The 20,763-nt window shown below is 42.0% G+C and overlaps 1 protein-coding gene across 2 annotated transcripts; it reads left to right on the top strand.

Moving 5' to 3' along the window:
* Positions 1–210: 210 nt before the first annotated feature.
* LOC110982927 (uncharacterized) lies at positions 211–20,550 on the top strand. Of its 2 annotated transcripts, none has more exons than XM_022241728.2 (2): positions 211–493; positions 12,702–20,550. In XM_022241728.2, exon 2 carries the CDS (start codon positions 13,101–13,103, stop codon positions 16,599–16,601), a length of 3,501 nt encoding a protein of 1,166 aa, XP_022097420.2. In that variant the 5' UTR covers positions 211–493; positions 12,702–13,100; the 3' UTR covers positions 16,602–20,550. The 2 variants fall into 2 exon arrangements, with proteins under 2 accessions (XP_022097420.2, XP_022097419.2); XM_022241727.2 differs by lacking the exon at positions 211–493 and adding an exon at positions 8,998–9,293.
* The last annotated feature ends 213 nt before the right edge of the window (positions 20,551–20,763 follow it).

The raw sequence follows: 20,763 nt of genomic DNA, 5'->3' as shown, positions 1-20,763 counted from the left end.
GATCACTCTGGATTTCCCTACCACTTTGCTCGCACAGCTCGATATGTCGTGTAAATTATGTGGTATTGGAATGGAGTTGCAGTGCATTATGTGTGCACACAACGCTCAGCCGACGTTATAAGTTCGAGTGCCCTAATAAATATTAATAGATGCTGCCGACGATAACCGCTGTCTCTGCCCGGTCACGCTGGCGTGTGCACCGCCCATTGGTTAACTGCTAGCAGCCGGTTTGTCTCTATTATCTTAGCGTTGAGCGAAGTAACGCAAGAACGCATTTTGTGATCAATGCACTTGGTATCACGCGTGAGGTGCCCAAGCTTTCATCAGTCACGGTACTGGACCGCACATAGCTAAATAGTCGAGAGAAACGTGCCCCTAGTCTTGCGTAGTGGTAAACTCACTGCGTGTACCGCCCACGGCAACAAACCCTGCAACCAGAATGCTTACATCGTTGCAACCTGTGATTCATCGAGATCTATATTTAGTCTGTAAGGTAAGCATAATTAAGCCTATGTTGGTCATAAGGGTTATTGAGGTCGAACGAATAAATTAAACTTTGAGAGTTCCAGTTACATACGTTACGGCCCATTGTTTTCTTGGATAGGCAACTTGCCTTGTGATGTCTTTGGGACGTTTTGCCTCACGTGGTGTGTCTCGTCAGTCGTTTCTCGGCTAATTGGGTCAATGCATGCCGCCTATGATCGAGCTCGTGGTGAGAAACTGTCTGGGGTATAAGTTTAGACAATAACTGACTTCATCGCAGCCTTGACAAGAACCTCAGAGTTTATAAAGTAGCTCCATCTGTTGACAAAGATTTTTTATCTTTAACACTTGAGGATGACTCCGTTTCTTCCTGAAAGAATAAGACTGCAAATTGTTGCTAAGTTTCTACTGGAAGCAGATAGTTCTATTAATTAATAAGCCTACAGACTAGATGTAGAGTTGCTAGTCTTCGTACTTGTAGCTTTCTTAGTTGCGAGCTTTATCAACGTTGCCACACACTGGTCGGGATAAATAATCCGAGTCAAACTTAGCAGCAACGTCATAAATCTGCTATGTTTGTCAAAATAATGAAAGAAACTGGTTCAATCAAACTTGGGGTTGGAGAAAATTAGAAGGAATGGCAATTACTATCGTTCAAGTATTGTTAAGTAGCAATTTGACCCAATATTTAACCCAAGAGACCCTGAGCATGGCTCACGTGACCAATCGAGGGCGCATGACACTCCATCCCCTGCCCTGCGTTGAATTGTAATATCGTTCAGGTTTTGTTTTGTTTTACCCCAACAAGGGTACAATTTGGGCGCTGAATGTCGTGCTTCATTTTACGAGACTTCCCAAGCAAGAATGTGTGAAAAGCAGTCGTAACCAGCCTGTACCTTTTTGCGTCAAGTGAGGTGTAAGATGGAGGTTGCATAACCGAGGAGAGATGATTGCACGGTCGCATAATATCGCGCACGCATCCCTTGCTGCAGAACCATTTCTATAAGATCGGAATACTCATGCTGGGATAAATGCAAATTCTACATAGCGATTCTACCGAGGCAAACTTGTGTGTACTAAAAAAAGTAGTTATTGGTTTGACTTTAAAAGGGAACGAGTAGTGGAAAATGTCAAACACCTCAAAACGGAGAGTCTCGTATGAAAGATAAATGTTACCTCCCCATCAATTTCCCAAACGAATTGGATAGAACCGCTGCAGGATTTCCGTGACATTGGCTGGAATAATCGCAGCTGTTTCAGATTTGACAAAATGACCCCGTCTACAGCAAAATGGACATTCCGAAATTATCGCTTTTGAAACTAACCTCATTTTCGAAGCACGTGTTGGCCTAGTTTACAGAATTAGGAAATTTTGCATTGTTATTGTAATATATACACGCTTGGATAATTTACACCTAATTGTTAGAAATCTGTCTTGGCAAAACAGTAATTCATCAATGAAACTTTTTCACATTTAGGTGACACGAGACTTGGGCATCACTCTTATAACAATACCAAAACGACACCTTATCCAATTACCATTTTATATTATTTCCATTCAAACCAAACTGGTACAAAGATCAAATTATAACTTGTTACGGTGATATCAGAACACAGTGACCCAGATGAAATGAAATGAAGGTGACATTTGTCGTGATCCAATGACATGCTATTGTCAATATTTATTGAAAATGACAAAATGTAGATTAGTTCTATGTCAGAAAAATAAAACCATTAATTCTGCTCGAATGTTACATAGGAACGTATACACATGACGTGTTCTACCGTTTTTCTGCTGGTAAAATTGGCGAGTAAGGATATGTTTTACTTATTTACACTTACAAAAGTGCCGAGTTTAGATAAATAAGAAGTAAAATTTCTGTTCAAAATATATCGGCAATAAGTCAAGGCAGCGTCCAGGTCCCATGACATTGTGAGTAAAAAAAAAAACAAATTGAGACTTTTCCAGCTGTAAGGATTAAGGCTGGTTCCACAGAGAGAATGTTATTCGACATTGTATGGGGGCGTGAAGCCCAACATCTCAACAATCCACCAATCGCTGAAGTCTGGTACAAATAAATTTCATGTTCGCTGAAGTCCGGTACAAATAATATTCATGTTCTGGAAGATGATTGGCCCCCACAGAAGCGGTTCTGTGTCGGTTTGCCTTCTACCGTGACATAAAACACTGCATGCGGAATTATATCGCACGAGTTAACTTCATTGCTTGCACGTGTTCGTTCAAACGAATTGATTGAACGCTGAAAAGCATAATCAAGCAATTATGACTGAAAGAGATGCCAATGGCACGTGAAACATGTCACTAGCCTATGTTCCTTTTATGTCATCTACTGATTGCTTAAAAAGGAAGTGTCCTTTCGTCCCATTGCCCAATAAATGACTGTATCCTGCATGTTTTTTTAAATGTAATTTCAAATCAGCATTGGATGGAATTGCAATTCGACTGTTAATGTCAAACCTGCATTTAGTTTCGGACATGGGAGAAATCATTTGTCAAATTTCAACTATTTCCACAATAATATAATCGACACAAAATTCTCAACCGTGATTTTAACTTATTAAAGATGTAACGAGATATGTATAAGAATATACGGGATAGAGTTGGTTGGTCATTATTGTTACAAAGCAGTTTTTCAAACCTTTGACAGTTTGACTCTATGTATATCTTTAAAGATAACTTGATTTTTCAAGGTTGCAGTGTGTCACCGCATCTTGACTTTCTGCCAATGTTGTGTATTCAGAAGAAGTAACTGCTACCGACACAATTGTTCACTTCGTTTTTCATTTCTCAAGTAAAAGCCTATTTCTATTCGATAAATATATGACATATGAAATCAGACCATTTCCGGTTTTTGACCAAGCCAACATGATCAAGGGAAACGTCACATCCAGATTACGATGGCGTACATGTACACGGTACTTTTTCCATTTCACACGTTGGGGTTTCTTGTGTTTTACATGTGTGCGTTTGTTAAAGTATTGTAGGCTACATCATTGTAGGCCTACTCGATGAGCATAAGCGGAGAGAGAGCGCGCGTTTTTCGTTTGTCATTGAAGAGCTGTTTACGCAGTCAGCTCACAAGTCCGGTGTCAAACAATGGGTGATGAATGTGCTTTGCCGCAGTTCGACAGAATTACTCGTCATGTGAGACTGGCTGGCATATGAAAGATATGTGACGACTTTAAATGCATTCGAATGCAGCGCAATGTAAATATTGCAAAGGGAGAACAGTTAACGATGCATGAACTCCGAATAACAGAATTTGCTGCAAACACCGCAAAATTGAACGTGTGTCTTTTCGCAAGCATCTCAGTTATCGCCTGCAATGAGTTCTGAATTCAATTGAAATGAATCAGGTGAAATAGAGAGTACTGAGGTTGTTCACTCGTGGTTGACTCTGGCCCTAGTCGCTTGCGACCAGGGAGTCGGGAGAGGCGAGTGGGGGTTGGGCAGTACAGTCATCCAATCTGATGTAACAGCCCCTGCCTCTGAAATTAAACATTTGCAATTTGAAATTTGCGTCACGCGGTTTGGACAAAGCTCAGCGAGACTGTTTTCCGAGGGCGGTGCTCTTTCACTTTCACACTTGCAGAGAGACCGGCTTATCGTACGTTCAGCGGTGAGACACAACAGCCAAAAGAGAAAGTTTACAGTACACCAGAATTTGTCGAGCACGCTTTACTCACGCAGCCCACCAAACGATGATCGCCAAACGAAAGCTCAAAGCTTTACAGTCTGCCGGTAATGATTCTTTGCATGCTAAACAAGGACGATATTGAACCTTTGCTGTCTTCCCTTTCCCATGGGAATCTGTTCTTTCGTTGACACACAGGTGAAGTTGGCCTATACTCTCCCTTTTCCCGCTGAAAATATTACCGCAATCAGCAAACCGAGGAGTCGCGCAGACTTTATTTTTTTTCTTACAAGTACCTTGTGTAAGGAGTCTTGGACTGAAAAACTTCACTAATGTACTTTAAAGCTATTTTTTCTTGAATACACTGTGGACTTGTCAATTGCTACGTCTGGCAATTGTTGTGGTAAAGAAAAAATTCCTTTGAAACGCGGGGTGCGCTTTATTACCATTCATGAAACAATTTTGCCGAGCAGGTTTGGGACACCTATAACGATAATTACAGGCCTTGATTGAAAAAAGGGAAAAGTAAAACGTTTGTTGAGAGCGACGGACAAACCAATCAGTTGCCGTGGCAATCTACTGTGGTAATTGTTTATTGACTGTAGAGAAAAAAATGAATGAAATAAGGTTGACTCATCTACAGCAAAACACATTCCAATCATCATAGGAAGACAGGCGTGCACATAAAAATTCTAATTGTACGTTGGTTGGACGGGATATCGAAATGTTGCAGGAATTGCAGTCTTGACGTCATTCGGTTTCATTGCATATCGGGATAAAACTGTAAGTGCTAGGTGGAAAGGCGCTCCGTAGGGAAGCTATTGTTCACAGTTTAACAGCACGTTTTTATATGGGGCTACATGGACCCCTTGCATTGGGTATTTGGCAATAGTTGCTTTAACACAGTAAGGAACCATTGAAAAAAACGTGAAGCCCATGAGGATATTTGGATGTGGTTCGTACAGAGAAGCAGTCGAGACCGCCTCCGCTTACAGTTGGATGGGTCTTTACAGAACCAAGTTCAAGGGTGGATCCTTATACATTATAATCATATCTCATGGTTTGGGCATATTAACCCCTTTCCTCAGGGTTTGGTTTTTTTCTGGGACACCCTGTATATAAATGATACTTTTAGGCATGAAACTCAGGAAGTGGAAATCGATGTAAATGTTATCCCTTCTTCTTGACGTTTGTATGAGAAGGCTCAACAGTGACGTAACTATCAGGGGACAGCTAGCTTGATAGAGTGTCGTTTGACGGAGGGTGCACTTGAAGGGCCTAGGCCATTCGCAGGCTCTGTCAGTGATAGAGTTCTCGCTGTCTTCGCGAAATCTTGTGCGGGGATAAGCTGTGATGGAGCGTTTGGCCGCTATGAACCCTCAGTTTTGTATATGGAACTGAGTCGTTTGAAAGCCAGGAAAAAGTTAAAAAGCACGCAGCAAGATCTAACTCCCATGACTTTAGTGAAATCCATGGGAAAGTATAGTTTCAAGATTAAAATTTGTTTTGGACAGTGATGGAGTCGTGGAGGTTTAATCTTTGCAAGGTTGTACACGCTCGTTTTCAAGAAAGCACGGCGAGTGAAAACAAACGTGCATGAACAAAGAGACCAAGGTACGATATTGCCGGACGTGAAAGGTCGTTAAAAAATTCGTTTTTTACCCATCCCCAGTGACTTTTCCAAAATATTACTTGAGGAACAGCGGCTTATCGCCGTATATATCCAGCGGTTTGTCCGCTCTCGAACTAAATATTTCCCAGGGAAACCACTGTGTTAGACAACTGCCAGTACATCGAATGTCGTTATCACTCGTCTGTGTATGAGCCCCCAAAAGTAACTTAGGCTGCATCTGAATCTGTTGTCTAGAGCTAGGTCTAAGTCTTCACTCCATTGGAAATGTGTGGAGACGGGCAGACAATAGACCTATCGGTAGCTCTGGAATCCCGTTTCGGACACGGCTTTATACAATGTAGAAACAAACCCCCAGAATTGTTTTCAAGCTGGTTGTATTTCAAGTAAAACTGTCTCTTCACGGAAACAGTTTTCATACAGAAATTTCCGGAGTGCGTTGGCCCCGAAGCAATAGAACAATTCGGAGAGGTCCTGCTTCGTTGTAATGAGCTTTAAATTCTTGTGGCCTGGAGTAACCAAAATCTGCATGAATAATAAGGAGATCAGTTCATCAGATGCTAATTCGTCATTGCACTGAATAGACGAATATGTAAGATTCTAATTAAGGGCGGAATTCATTCAAGTAAATGTGCTAACCATCCGCGTCGAATGATATTGTCACTTTCAGGGGGAAATTACTTTTTGCTTTACATTCTGTGAAGATCACATTTCTCGCTCGTTTCACGTTGGCATGTCTGAATTTGTGCTTTGTGAAAGAAAAGCTTCCCTGAAATTGACGCCTGGACGGGGACGATTTGAAATTAAAAGGCATTAGAATGTACATGTATATCAATTATTCAGCTATTCATTCCAACTATGTTGAAAGGTTCTTTTATTTTAAATTTACATGGTGAATTATTGTGAATTTGGGGGATATTCCGGCTCACTCTCCTCACAGGTAAATTAAAAGGTTTGACTCCTGTACGTACTACATTTACTATTATAGAATGGTATGGGTGTACTTTAAATGTTCTCGTTACATGGTGGGTTTGGCTGGAACTTGGAAACATTTGGGTACCAGAAAAGGGCTTTGTGATGAGCAGATGCCGTCTAAAAGACTTCATAAGAGGCAGTGCGCGCTCTCAGCATGGCCTGAAACTTGGTGCCAATGCGTAATATAACACTAATTATGCACCTCATGTATACTATTGGTACGTTCAATTCTATCTTGCGTCACAATTTGATATGCATGTCAACAGTCTAAAACTGACCCAAGCATGGTATCACTCCCAGCATATACCAGCATAATTGTCGGCCGTTAATCAGTATACCCGCATGTATAACTGGTCTTGGCTTGGATGTTTAATTTAATAGTGGCCTCGTATGAGGACAGGCATTCGGGCCAACGTTGAAATGAAGATCTGATCTAATACCATGAGATAAAAGAGAGAAAATTTTGGGGTCCCAATATTTTCAATATTTTTTAGAGCATCCAGGTATTCCTCCAGAGACGACCTTGTGAATAAACTTCCACACTTTAACCCATTGCATTTCTTCCGTATAGTGCCCATACGGTTGGATTAAAATGGCAGTTGCATTTTAGCATGAAAGTTGACCTCAAACATATACTCAAAAATTGTAAAAAATAATTAACTTAATGAATTGTAACCCTGAGACAAATAGTAGAGTGCACCTTCTGTAAGAGCTTTTATGAACGAGGTGAGCGTAGACGAATGAAATTAAAGAACTGTTCCCGTATCACTGCTCAAAGTCATACCAGTAAGCAAATACTGTCACTATATTGCATCAAATAAGAAAACATTAGGCCTGTGGCGAGATCACCTATGTTTTAAGGTCCAAAGTGCTTTTGTACTTTAGAATGCACTCACCCCTGACTAATGCCGCTGAATGTAGTCTTGTAAATAATTATAGGTTAGAAAATTATTAGTACAGTCATTGGAATTTGAGGATATCTAGCACTGACCCAGCGGATTAAAGCTGGAAGCTCGCTGGAAGCTCAAGAGGGCAGGCTCCCCTCCTACTAAGAGGGCGGGGCAGGATGTTTTTGCCTTTAAACTATAATGGAGAAACGTACTGTTTTGGATTCTTTCATTTTCTTTCTTCCCCAAGACTGTAACCCCCTAATGTTATTCTCAACCCTTATGACAGGCCCTAAAAGGTTACCCAAAGAAATCACGAAATCTTTCACTCCCCCATAACCCCCCCCCCAAAAAAACTTGATTATGCATCCATCCTTGTACCGACGGGGGCATAAGAAGAATGAGTGGTGTGTTTCTTCGCTATTCTGATTCTCTTCCTTAGGTAGGCAGTCATTGAAGCTGGCTGTGTGTGGGTGGGAGGGGAGTATTCTTGACCACAATACAAACAATATTTGCTAGTAGTTCTGTTCATAGATGATAACGAATAATTCGTGTAACAAGAGACTGAAATTTGCACAGATGCCGGTGATCATTTCCCTTCTAAATTTGCAATTTGCACCCCGAAAAGATAAATAACAGAGAGACAATTGAATTTTATTAGTCATGTTCAATATGTTGTTGAATTATTTTCATGCAGCATTCTCGCCTGTAAATTTACACAAAAGACTCCCATGGTCATACATCACTGATCTCTTATCTGCCCCAACATGTTGTGTGATACATTTTTTGTAATGCCCAGCAAAATGTAATAAATCGTTTCTTTCAAAACATTAAATTAAGCAAGCGATAAACGTTGACAACGTGCACCAGAGTTTGTGCAAAATCGAATTGAATTTGTTTGGACGAGAAAAACGATGGCAATGGGTCATTATGAAATGTCTTTTTGGGACAACAAAGACACAAGCATACAACCAAATCATTCGAAATTAAGTTACAAAAATGATGCCGTTAATACTGACAGCTGTTTGTCTCACATTATGATCGCGCTAAACCTCGCCTGCCGTGATGGGTAGCAGTACAGAAACAATGAGGAAATTGAAACCTAATTTATTGGACCGTATTATGTCGAAAAACAGTTATGTGATAACAAAAGCATGGCATAGAAGCTGATAATGTGATAGTCCAAACACAAAGTAAGCCAACGCCAGCAGGCCGCCTCCCTCAAGCATCATGAAAAAAATACCAGCATCAAATTATTCAACACTGCCAGATCATACGCAGCCCGGTATGCCGGCTGGATGACAACAGCTACATCTTTTGTTCGGCGGGCCCGCGGGCTACGCGACCAGCCGTGACGCCGTCCACACATTTATAAGCGCCAATCCGCTGCGTTGGCGTGGTTGGCTGAAATGAGTATAAATACCCAGAGCATCATTTCTCACAATTTTGTTAATGTGCTGGTACCGCGATCGCGTGCAAGCTGCCGGATCTGTCCACGAAGCCACAACAGCAGTTCAGCAACTCAACACTTTTATATAGAAGTTCTTAACACACAGTTGTAACGACGCAGCGCACGCATAACCTCATGGACAGGGCGAACTGGTGTGTGCAATTCGCATGCTCATGTTGAATAATTTTTGGAACTGGTCGCACTAAAATCAGGTAGGAACTTTAACATGTTAGACCATTTTTTCCCGCAGCTATCGGAAAATCACTACGTTGTTGAGTTGAGGCTTTCTGTGTGCAAAACTGGTGAATGGGTGGCATGCATTAACTCTGCAGTATACCGTGACGTGTGTGTACGTCCATCATGCCTGCCTGCATCTGTACTCGTTATGCTTGATGATTATTATAGCAGGTTACTATACGTAACGCACGCGCCACGATTAGGCTGTCTTTCCGCAGTTCAGCGATCGAATTACAGAGGTGACTTGAGACTGCCGAATAAATTATCCTTACTCTATGTCAATACACTTTGGTTTAGGACTGAGACCAATATGTGAACTTATCCGAAGAATCCTGCACGGAAATTCAATTTTGTGTTATACCAGTAAAAAGTAGAGTTACCGTAGTGATGTGCTGTGAGTGTATAACTCTCACGAACTGTGTGACGCTGAATTCGAACATGTTTTTAAGGTCTTGTAGCAAATAGGGCGTAACGGTTACCAGTGGCATAGCGGGGGGGGGGAGCGCATGCCCCCACAAATTATCGGTGTAGCCCCCAGGTGCCTCCAACAAAAAACAAACAAAAACGCATGAATGGATATTGAACAAGGCTAACAAAAACTTGCCCCCCAAAACCGCACCACTGAAAGCTCGTGTCTCCCATAAGATACTGGCGCCCCACTTTGCCCCCTCTAGTAAAGCCTAGCCACGCCATTGACGGTTACTAATGAATTTGTTCTCTTTCATACCACTGACTAGTGCATGCAGAATAGAGGAAAAATAACAAAAGAAAGCAAAATACGAAATCCTAACTGCAACAAAAGTGGTGATGCGAGGAGTCACACAGTGAGCCGAGGCTCGTTCTTAAGTTATAGAAGCAAACAGTGTCTTAATGAAAATGAGATATAGGCCTAAGCCTAATCAAAATATATTGAAATTATATAACAAGCCTATATAGGTATCACCCAAAAAAAGAAATTCACTTTTGACTTTTGTCAAGATGGGTGCGAGTACCCGAACTTAATTTGAGTTCAAGGAATAAAGCAGGTTTTTTTTATGTATGAGCATTGTTTCTGTCGATGGAGTGAGGTGAAAATCACAGAAAACTTGTTTGATTTGGCATGGTTAGGGTTAATGTGTAAAATAAACCGGTTGCTTTATATCGTCAATGCTTAAACTTTCCATTTCATGGTACATGCAGTTGGCTCCGGTCCATCTGCACATTCAAATTCCACGGCGAATAAAAATGAAACTGAAGGTGCTCGAAATTTCCGCGACACGAGAGTGCAAACTCGTGTTTGTCAGAGTAAACAGTGTCTCACATAACTCATCGTGCAAGTCCGTGAATAAATGCAGTCAGTTAAAGTCTCATAATTTAACATAATTATGATTATATCCATGGCTTGAAGGATACAAGTTTAAATGACTGAATTTGCACAGAAATATCAATGAAGCTACACGCCTTGGCCTATACCAGTAATGCCCGATGAAATAAATAATCCTATACTCTCTTTGTTTTGGACCGAACCGGAGAATAACTTGTTCAATATTTTTTGCTAAATGAAAGTTTAACGAAAACGATTTCAAATAGTTTCAAGAGGTCAGTCTGCCACTTTAAGATAGCATTGCGTGCATGGGATAAGTGACACTAACTTCCCGGTGGTCGCATTAAATCCCAACACATTATTTCACGAAATGGTCACGGGAGCTTAAGCTGGGGGCGTATGTCGAGCATATGGCCAAGGAGGCGCCATGTCAAACGTGACAGAAGTTCGGGGGTTCTTGAATGCAACAGTTTCGTCATTCCAGAAAGTAGTGTCCATTCCTTAATTCGCTCATCGTTCAAAGCATCCGCATTATGGGCAGCGAATCCGTCGATACAGCAGGGCTATTTGTAGGTATCAACATCAAATCAAACAACTCCATAGTCCCAAACATAAAAAACAAAGGACTCCGGAACAGCCCGTTTCTGTTCCAACTTACACATGCATAATTCTTGGCATAGTGCCAACACGCGATTTTACTTTCCAATAAACGCTAACAATGATTGTCTATCTCATTGTGTAAGCCACAGCGGGGCTAAATTCTATCAAAGCTGGACTACAGACTAGCATGCGTGGTAGTGGTCTATTTCTCTTTCAAATGTTTCATACAGATTCATGTAAAGCCATGTCGGATATAATGGCGGTCATGCCCCCAGGGGAAACATAATTTGGTTTATGCTTGAATTATGATAAGAAAATGCAGCTATTTCATTATCTTGGTTTTCTGAGGCATGTAAAAAGTCCCCCTCTCTAAACTTTAGACCCCTGAAAGGCTACAAAAGATTAAGTAAAGAAATTTCAAACATTTTAGCCTCCCCCCAAGTAAAAGTGGTTCTAGATTCCACCTTGATTGGACGTGGAACACTGTGTGAAGCCTTGAGCCCAGAGTATGCCATGCGTCACAGCAAGGTACGGCAGCTGATAACGCTAACATGTAACATTATTTTTATTGGGCCATGTGCATCCAACTTATACATTATGTACCTCCAATGTTGCACCCAACAAAACGAATACAACTTGTCTTCTCTCTTATAGGGTGGAACTACGCGCGTACATGTACTACTAACCTGCCCTACTCCATTATCGCTTCCCCCTTCATTATTAAGTCCGATCCAAAACTACTCGCCTACCGCTTGCTACAGCGTCAACGCCAAGTTGAAAAGCGAAATAGGAATCTTTTGCCCTTATGCACGAATCACGTGCATGCCCAGCGCAATTTAGTAACATTGCCAGCTCTGCTCACGCGAGAATAACATGAACGTGTACTCACTGAGACAGCATCTAGTAACTCCAATATCTCTGTGGCTGGTAGAGCAGATGGGAAATATGATACTGCATTTGCAATTTCGAAAGACCTTGACTTTCGTTCAGAGAGAAAACAGGCATGGCCACAAGAGCAGTGGTAGTAGTCATTTTCCAGCCTGCAACAGAGTATTTTGTCGTCAAAATTACTGGCCTGCATTCTCATTAGAAGGTGCAGAGTTTTGTACGAGGGAAATCACATGAATCACTGTGTATTTGCGAGTTATTAAGACATAAAAATTGGAAGCGTATGCTTTTGGTCAGCCATCACTTGTCGACCTCTGGTCGATTTTCCCTGGTAACCTATCCAAGAAATATATCTACGGTATCTGGCAAACACAAAGTGGCCACTAATGGCCAATTACCAAACTTGTCCTAGATTGACAGTTCAAGCTTAAATGACAAACGTTTTATTGTACATGCAAAGAAGTAGTATGTCCATGCTAAGAATCCTGAGCACTATCTGGTTTGCCAAGGGCATTGATTCTCTAGAGTTCATGCTTTTAGAGGCTCCTTCATCGAGTTAATGTGTACATGTGGTTATGCTTTTTTTTGGCAGGAATGATACGATAAACGTGGGAATTCTGCCAACCGATGGCCATTCCACACTGATGTAATCGATGCCGTTCCGACAAGCTGAGTCAACCTGGCCGTCACTAAGATAACCTGAAGGTTGTACCGTGTCACATCCATGGACATTGGACTCGACCGACGAAACAAGCAACAGGCTGCGCTTGATTGGCATTTCATAAAGGACTAAAGAATCGAATTTGTAGACCTGCTCCATAAAACAGCAGTCCCACAAAAGAACATGGCACAAATGTTTGATGTCCTTTTCTCATCCTGACACAAGATCACTGACAATGAAAGTCCTTCGCCAAAGACAATATTTTTGAGCATAACTAAAGAAGGGAGGTTTGTGTCGGTTATACACCTCCCTACAGACACAACGGACATTATGGATACGAAACACTCATGTAGAAGTTCCCGTACATCAGCGCACTTGGATGCTCCACCAACATCTCACCTGAAGGCTTCTGATGGTACACCAAGAGCAGCTGAGTCCCTTTCAGCAACAACTACCGACGTAAACCCCGCGATGTACCACAATAGAAACTTCTCCAGCGAGTTTCTCAAGTACCACACATCGGCAACAAACGCCCACAAACTGCGTCAACTGAGCGTCGGCGCCTCCGATTTTAGTAGTGAAAATGTCAGTATCCGAGGACCCAAGGTCCCACAGGACTACCGCTCCAGATCAATGATCTTGGGAAGCGCCTTCACAAACCAAGATTTGAACTGGAGACAATCATTTCGAGACATGCCTAACGAACTTCTGTCTCCCAAAGCAGTAGCGGTGGATCAAAGCAAGCAGTGGCCCATTAACGTAACACCGAAGTTCGAAGACAAACACGTTGCAGAGTTTCACATGTCTGGTGCATGTAATCAGAGCCTGCCATCTACCGTTAATCAACTTCAGATGCGGGGCCGGCCAGATATGCATCCTTACGCTATGAATGACGATAGATTTGCCTTCTCTGGCATTACACATGCTTCCTCTCTGGACTTATCTTGTGGCAGACATAGGGAGAGCGCCTTTTCCAGGCCTCACTCCCATGCAGTGTCACCTGTTGCATACAGTTCCCTTGATATGGAGATTCGTCGCCTTCGAGGAATGATAACAAGAGTGGAGATGCTTAGAGAAAAGTACAAATATCAGGAGGGAACACTGCAGTATCCCAGGCCGCTTGTCGAGACATACCCGCAAGAGGTTCATAGTGGTCCCTTATCGGCTGTTGAACGTAATGGTTTGATGCCTTGGTACATGCAAGATCAGAGGCAGCAAGTCACTTGCACAGAAAATAGATTCATCCACTCAAGAGGTTCAGCCACTCCATACCAGCAAGATGCACCCCATCTGTACGAGCAGAAACCTGACAAAAACGTAAATCTTCAAAAGCAGCGGGTAAATCGGCGGGCAAGGTCTGCGACTGTTTTGGATAGGGAGTTTCAAAGAGCTTACCTTCACGAGACCCAAAAAGATATGATGCCAAGAATTGTGGACGTTCGGAGTTTAGCCCATGGGGACGGGCAAGCTACATACCCCGAGAAACCACATAGGTTACACCCCGAAATTTCTCAACCAAAAGTGCCATGCAACCCCAAACATAGTATGAGACTGTCCACCGATTCCAGAAATGAGACAGGAAGCGTGGAGTCCCTGGATAGCGGTGTTGAATGTATGTCTTCACCCACTGACATCCAGGCTCAACGAAGCTTAGTATATGGGTATGGCCGGCTCAGACAGATGGAAGATATGTATGTTAAAGAAGAGCCTATAAGCAAACTAGACTCTCACCAGCCGTTGCATTATCAGTCCTCTTTCAATCCTAGGTACCCGTGTACATCACATGGCGCTCTGTACCATGAACAAAGCTCCGGCTCGCCATCATCACCACTGCCAACTGCAAAAAACACAAAGAAGCGGGTTATTCAAGACAACGTAGTTCAGGCTATGGCCAAGAAGCCCAAAAGTGGAGTCAGCGACTTGGGCGCTGATGACAACATATCCAAACCCATATCAAATAGGACCCATATTCCCTGCTCTGTGGCTTGGGAAGAAAATGACCGTGCTCTCGATCTAAGATTGAAGAAGCGGCACACTCCTGACAGGGATGATCCGAACGACTCAACAAGAAACTGTCAGATGCAGACTCATTCAAATCCTGGAAATATCGCAGAGAACGGTGCAATAAGACTCTCCATGCGGTCTGATACAGGCGTAGTGGTCCCTTCGAAAATTTCTCAGGCAGTGGAGCTCTGTGCCGACAGCTGTCCTGGAATTCTTCACCATCACGGGACAGCCACATCTACGGAAGACTTGGTCGCTCTGTCTGTAAAGCTGGCAAATGAGGTTCCCCGAGGAAAGGGAGGTAAGGAGCCCTCGGGGAACATGACTCGAAATCATCAGCTAGAAACAAGAGGACGTTTTATCTCCAAGCTTATGGAGAGAGCTGAGGGCATGTTGTTTGAAGGACCAGATTCAGCTCGTAGCACCAAGGAAAACGAAACTCGTGCCCAAGTACAAACCACGGTATCTACCTCTGATAGCACAGAGTTGAAGAACGCGACCTCGAAGTCACTTTCTGGGAATGCCATGCAGGAAAGAATCTGTACCAGTACTGCGCGAGCAGAACACTCGAGCAAAAAGCCCAACTCAACTGAGCCAGATCCCACAACGAGGGTTCCTGGGACTAATAACCCATTATACATTGACGTAATGGTGAACGAGGCTTTTCGCGTTTTTAAGTCTCCACCTTCCGATGAGGAAATTGAAAAGCAGGACACTTCCATCTCATTTGATTCTCCAGGCGAGAAAAAGGAGAGGTCTATGTGCAACTCTCCACGTCCGTCAGTTATTAGTCATAATGGGACTGACTCCTTCAACATCCCTGCTGCGGCTTCACTTCTGAGTGATCCCACAAATATCGATAAAGTAGCAAGCACATCCGTTGTCAGCGAACCCACTAAAGACAAGTCAGGCCCGTGTTTGGAGAAGCCACGTAATTCGACGCCCCGACACATTCAAACGTCTGAACCTCAGCCCGCGCAAACCTACACACAACAGCCCACTCAAACTGCTACGCTACAAAATGCTCCAAACTCTACACCACATTCCACTCAAAACTGTACACCACATCCCACCAAAAACTCTGCACCGCAACCCAACCAGAATTCCACCACCACTCCCCTACCACAGCGTTCGCCTACTGTAAAAGTCAAGCTCTCGGATGTTCGAGTAACGGTCCGTCCGCTGCAACCGATTGCGCCAAAACCTGTCATCCAACTAGGCTCGCCCATCCATATCCAGGCAGTCCCCAGGGTCTTCGCTGAAGGTTTAACCAAAGTTCCACCCACAAATCAACAGAGCAAATCGAGTACAGCCGATGATCTAAGGGACTCTTCGTCAGAGTCGACTTGCTTTGCTCCCAATTTTCTCATCCCCACAGAAGACGGGTTCCGGCGCATGCAGAAAGTGGACGGTAAGACTCAGGAGATATACCGGGTGACAGTGCAGTCACAGGAGGGTGTGCAGGCGCCAATTTCCCGCAAGCAGTTCCAGAAGGTCTATAGTGTGTACTACCGTGAAATGACTTTCCCCTGCGTGCTGCGCACCGACGTGCCCTTTGTACCCACCCTGCTTCTGGTGCAAGACCTATTTCCTGGGATCAAGGCGTCCGAAGTCTGCAAAGCGATGCAGCACTGCAACATACTCAACCGTTACATGATACGCCACGAGCAGGAGGCCCTTCAGGAGCCGCTGAGGAGACGAGGCATCACCAGCTGCAAATTGCTGCCCCTGGATGAGTTCCATGATAAGTGGGAGGAGATACTGCACCACATACCAAACACGCAAACCTTAGGAGCTCAGAACGAAGAAATCAGCAGAAAGACTTAAGGTTCAACTACCAAGACGAAAGTAGAGTTTTTGTGGAAAGAGGTTTGTTCCACCAGATCGCAATAGAAAGTTAACACTAATTATCCGACTCCCTCATGCCGTTAGTGAACGAGGCCTTTACAGTAAATGCCAATATTCAAACCGTTATTGACATGCATGCGACTATTTACAATGCTAATAAAGGAAGATCAAAGTCAGTAACTCATTGAATAAAACAAACTTGATGGCTACAAAGTTGGCAGGAAATTTCTAACAGGAAACAAACCGAGGGGAAAAAAGCACTGAAACCAAGGACATCCTTTGTACCGTCCTTTCCCTTACTCTACGCAAGCCGGCTCACCGACTTCTTTTCATTCCTTCTTTTGTGTCGTTAAAGCTGCATAATGGTGCTGAAGCTGTCCGGTGTGTCAGGTATCTATTATGTATCGTCGCCAGGCTTCGTATGGTTGCATTTTGCTATAAAGACCTCGTTTTACACCGGTGGGTAGTCGGATCGGGTATACTCAAACACCTCGGTCACACGTCTACAGGCACAACAAAATGCAACAGAGCAACATGAATCCATTTAATACAATTCCTCAATGCCATTAACTTCTGTGAAAATACAGACAGCTTTCCAGCCTCATTTATTGTTACAAAGTATTTTATTTTTTAGTCTGGTTCAAAATATTTGCCTCATCTCAATTTTGCAAAATTCTTTGGACAGGTTGTAAATTGATGAAAGGTTAATGTGAGAAACCGGCACTGTATTCGATTCTGCAGTAATCAAAACGAGGAAGCCATTCTTAACCTTGTTCATCGAATCTGTCATAAATTGTTAACGGTTAAACGGGACAGTATCAGACTGTTTTACAATTCATGTGAGTTCTAAACCTTCCTCTCGATTTTTCCAAATCTGGCGCAAAGCACTATAAATATGTGTTTGCGCAAATATGAAACTATTCATCAGAGTAGACGGGTACTAATTTGATAGGAAGTTTCATTGATTTTTTTTATTGATGCTTTCAAGTTTAAAAATGAAGAATTTCAATATGGCTGAATTTGGAATAAAGTCCATTAACGTTGGTGTTACTGGCCACTTTTTCACATCAGAGATTCGATGCCTTGCTGGCTGGTGACTACATCAGCCAGAAAGAATCTGTCACCAGCCAGCAAGATTCAGCCACCAAGATTCAGTCATCGAAACTGACAACATGTTCACCTCTCATTGACTCGGGAAACGGATGCCAAATGTTAATTAAACAGCCCATGACTTGAATTATTCCTTGGGAACTTCCCTTTTAGTTGGTAACTTTCTGCTTCCCTCAATCGAAAGCTATTTGACATACCTTTTTGTGATGTCATTTCACGAAGCCCATGTTCATTTGAAGGTTTTTAATCCCAAATGTGAACCAGAAACTGGCTCGTTGAAAATATTTGTGATAAAACGTTGCGCACTATACTGTACTCAAACGGCAATGACTCAACAAGGAAAAGAACATTTTAATACGGCAAGGTCCAAAATTCTGGAAATTCTTGGTGCTGAAATAGCTTCATGATTCAGATTTCTTCCTGAAACGACATCATGTTTAAGCTTAAAAATATGCAAATCTGCATTGGTATAAAACAGAAAAGGAACCGATAATGCCCAATAACGGCAATATGAAAATTTCAAATTAGGTTTAATGAAATACAAAGGTGCATTTACAAGGACATGCACTATATTGAACGTTGTACTAAATGGACCGTTTTTTAATCTCGCTTGTGCTTTTCAGTGAAATTTTTTGAAGGTGGGATGCAAGGCTGGTCTATGTTTAATGTAGGTGCGGCAAAGACTAATAACGACAGCTATCGCTGTGATGGCATCTCAATCACCTCAGCTTGAAGCAAGGAGCTACGCAGTGGCCAAACTGTGCGATGGTTTACGTTAACTGCGCTGTGCATGGTGTGTGTATAGACACACAGGCTCTATTTCCCGTTTTCTAGTTTATAAAAGTGACCAGTCAAACACAGTGCAAGTGTGTAATTCTAGTAGAAGCACAACCGTCAACTGCATTCCATTGCAAAACACAGTACCTTACCCGCAAAATTCAACATTGCTGTCCTAAGAGTGTATTGAACGCGCGTACATCTCGGGGTTTTATATTCATAGCATCTGTTGGTATTTTTTTTTGCTCGACGACAGTCAAACTGGAAAAGGCATGCACATGATATTGACGTTACATACAATAAGCGAATGTCCCTCTCGAACAGTGATACATTCGCAATGGGCCTTCAGTGTTGAAGATAGTGTTAAAGAGATCATGAAATAGAAATGTGTCACTGAATCCCTTGAAAGAGCACCTTTGGGTTTCAATTTACCTCATTTCAAATTTTTGTTTTACAATTTTTATCCCATATTGTGGAGCTTTTTTGGTTTTATGCTATTGCACATTTGCACATTCATGAGCAAAACCTATGATTTCATCCAAGGCACCGACCCTCAACGTTGCACTGATTTGTTGACTGGAAATTTCTAGATTTTGCTACACACTGCTATTGCAGATTTCATTTCCTTTGGCAGTTTATTGCTGTGTAAGTGTATGGCAAGTGTATGCGTAGGCAAGCAACCTTTTAGTAGAAATAATTTCAAATAGTAAATTTTGAGTTCACAATTTGAACATAAAGACATGCAAACTGAACCATGACCTCCTGGATTTACATCAAAGCAAAAGCGCTCTCCCTTGTACAGAAATGCTTGGTCAATATTGAATGTTTAATAAAAAAAAGTGCACTTTTCAGTTCATGTAGCACAAAACAGATGTCAAACACTCTTCATGCACTGAAGAAAAGTACAGAGATACACAAAAAGTGATTCTAAGAAAAATTTATTTTGTGAATCCTTTATGCACTAAATTTCAGAAGTCTGTGTTGAGAATTTGCGAGGAGCAAAACGTCTAACAGATCGTTTTAAGCTCCTGGTGAAAACATTCACAATTATTGACTTGCCAACATGAAACGAAGCGCAAGGTATCTTTGATATCTTTCTGTTATGTGAGTTTGGCCATCCTCACGCTTTTCAGTGTGGCATTTGATACTTTGACCGTTTATTGGAATAACAGATGGTGTAATACCAAGGCCATATGGAATTGACATACATTCGAGATGCGTACAGACGTATCGATGAACACAGTGTGAGATGTTTTATTTTGGAACACTGAGCTATTTTGTAATCCTTGACGAGGTACACAATGCCCATATGTTGTTATTCTGAGCTTATACATACAAATAAATGTACATATGCATTTTGAATAATTCAAGTAGTTTCATTTTTTGTGTATTATATGAAAGCAATTTTTATCGGAAATTTTTTAAATTCACCTTGTATTTGTAATATCGACAAACATTGGAGCCCGTGCCTTTATAATTGATGTTCTACTTGGAAGAAAAAACTGAATGTTTGCTAAGGTCATTAACAAGGAGGCTAGTGTTCACTTTGCTACTCTGCTAATTTTAATTCTTAAACAAGGATGTGTCATCCTCCTTTATCTCCAAGGTTTAACATTACAATTGTATTTGTTTTTGCTAATATCATTTTTTACACAATAAACCACAGGAAATGACCAATGCAAAAGCTTAGGTTTTGTACATGCAGGACAAATACATGTAATAGGCCAACTAAGTTCAATTTGACACTCGTTCGCGGACATTTTCCTTTTTGCATTTGATAAAATTAACTTTGAAATATTGCTGGTAGACTTGTTTTCGTTGCATTTAACAATTGACTTAATGGAAAATAATTTGTATGCTAAGTACTAAATTCGATTTCTTTCGACGGTACTGATCGGCTGTACGTCGTTCTTTGTAGAATGTCGTTTTGTATTGAGGTATTGTAGAATTAGATGTGAGGGATAAAACAATGGGGACAGCAATATTGCAACATTTTCGACATTGCTTTGAATATATTTGAATATGTGTATAATTTTCCTTTGGTCAGTTTCTCACGGCTTCCCATTTGATGTCCACTTAGTTTTATGATGAAATTATACTGTTGTCTTTACAAGTCCACTTTACAGTCCAAAACTGAAAGAATCCATGCCTGGACTTTAAGCTCTGGTTTTATGTGGATTCAACTGGGCTTGGGTAAACGTGTTTAATTTCATATTTAATATTTAGCCTGAAGGTAAAGGTCACGCAGCGAGCT

This window comes from Acanthaster planci, linkage group LG05 (assembly GCF_054643075.1).
Source record: "Acanthaster planci isolate LZ-2023a linkage group LG05, COTS_SCS, whole genome shotgun sequence".
In the NCBI taxonomy this organism is placed as follows: domain Eukaryota; kingdom Metazoa; phylum Echinodermata; class Asteroidea; order Valvatida; family Acanthasteridae; genus Acanthaster; species Acanthaster planci.
This window is presented reverse-complemented; position numbering and strand designations above follow the sequence as displayed.

Coding starts and splice junctions, on each gene's coding strand:
- LOC110982927 (XM_022241728.2), top strand. CDS start 13,101: ATGGATACGAAACACTCATGTAGAAGTTCCCGTACATCAGCGCACTTG.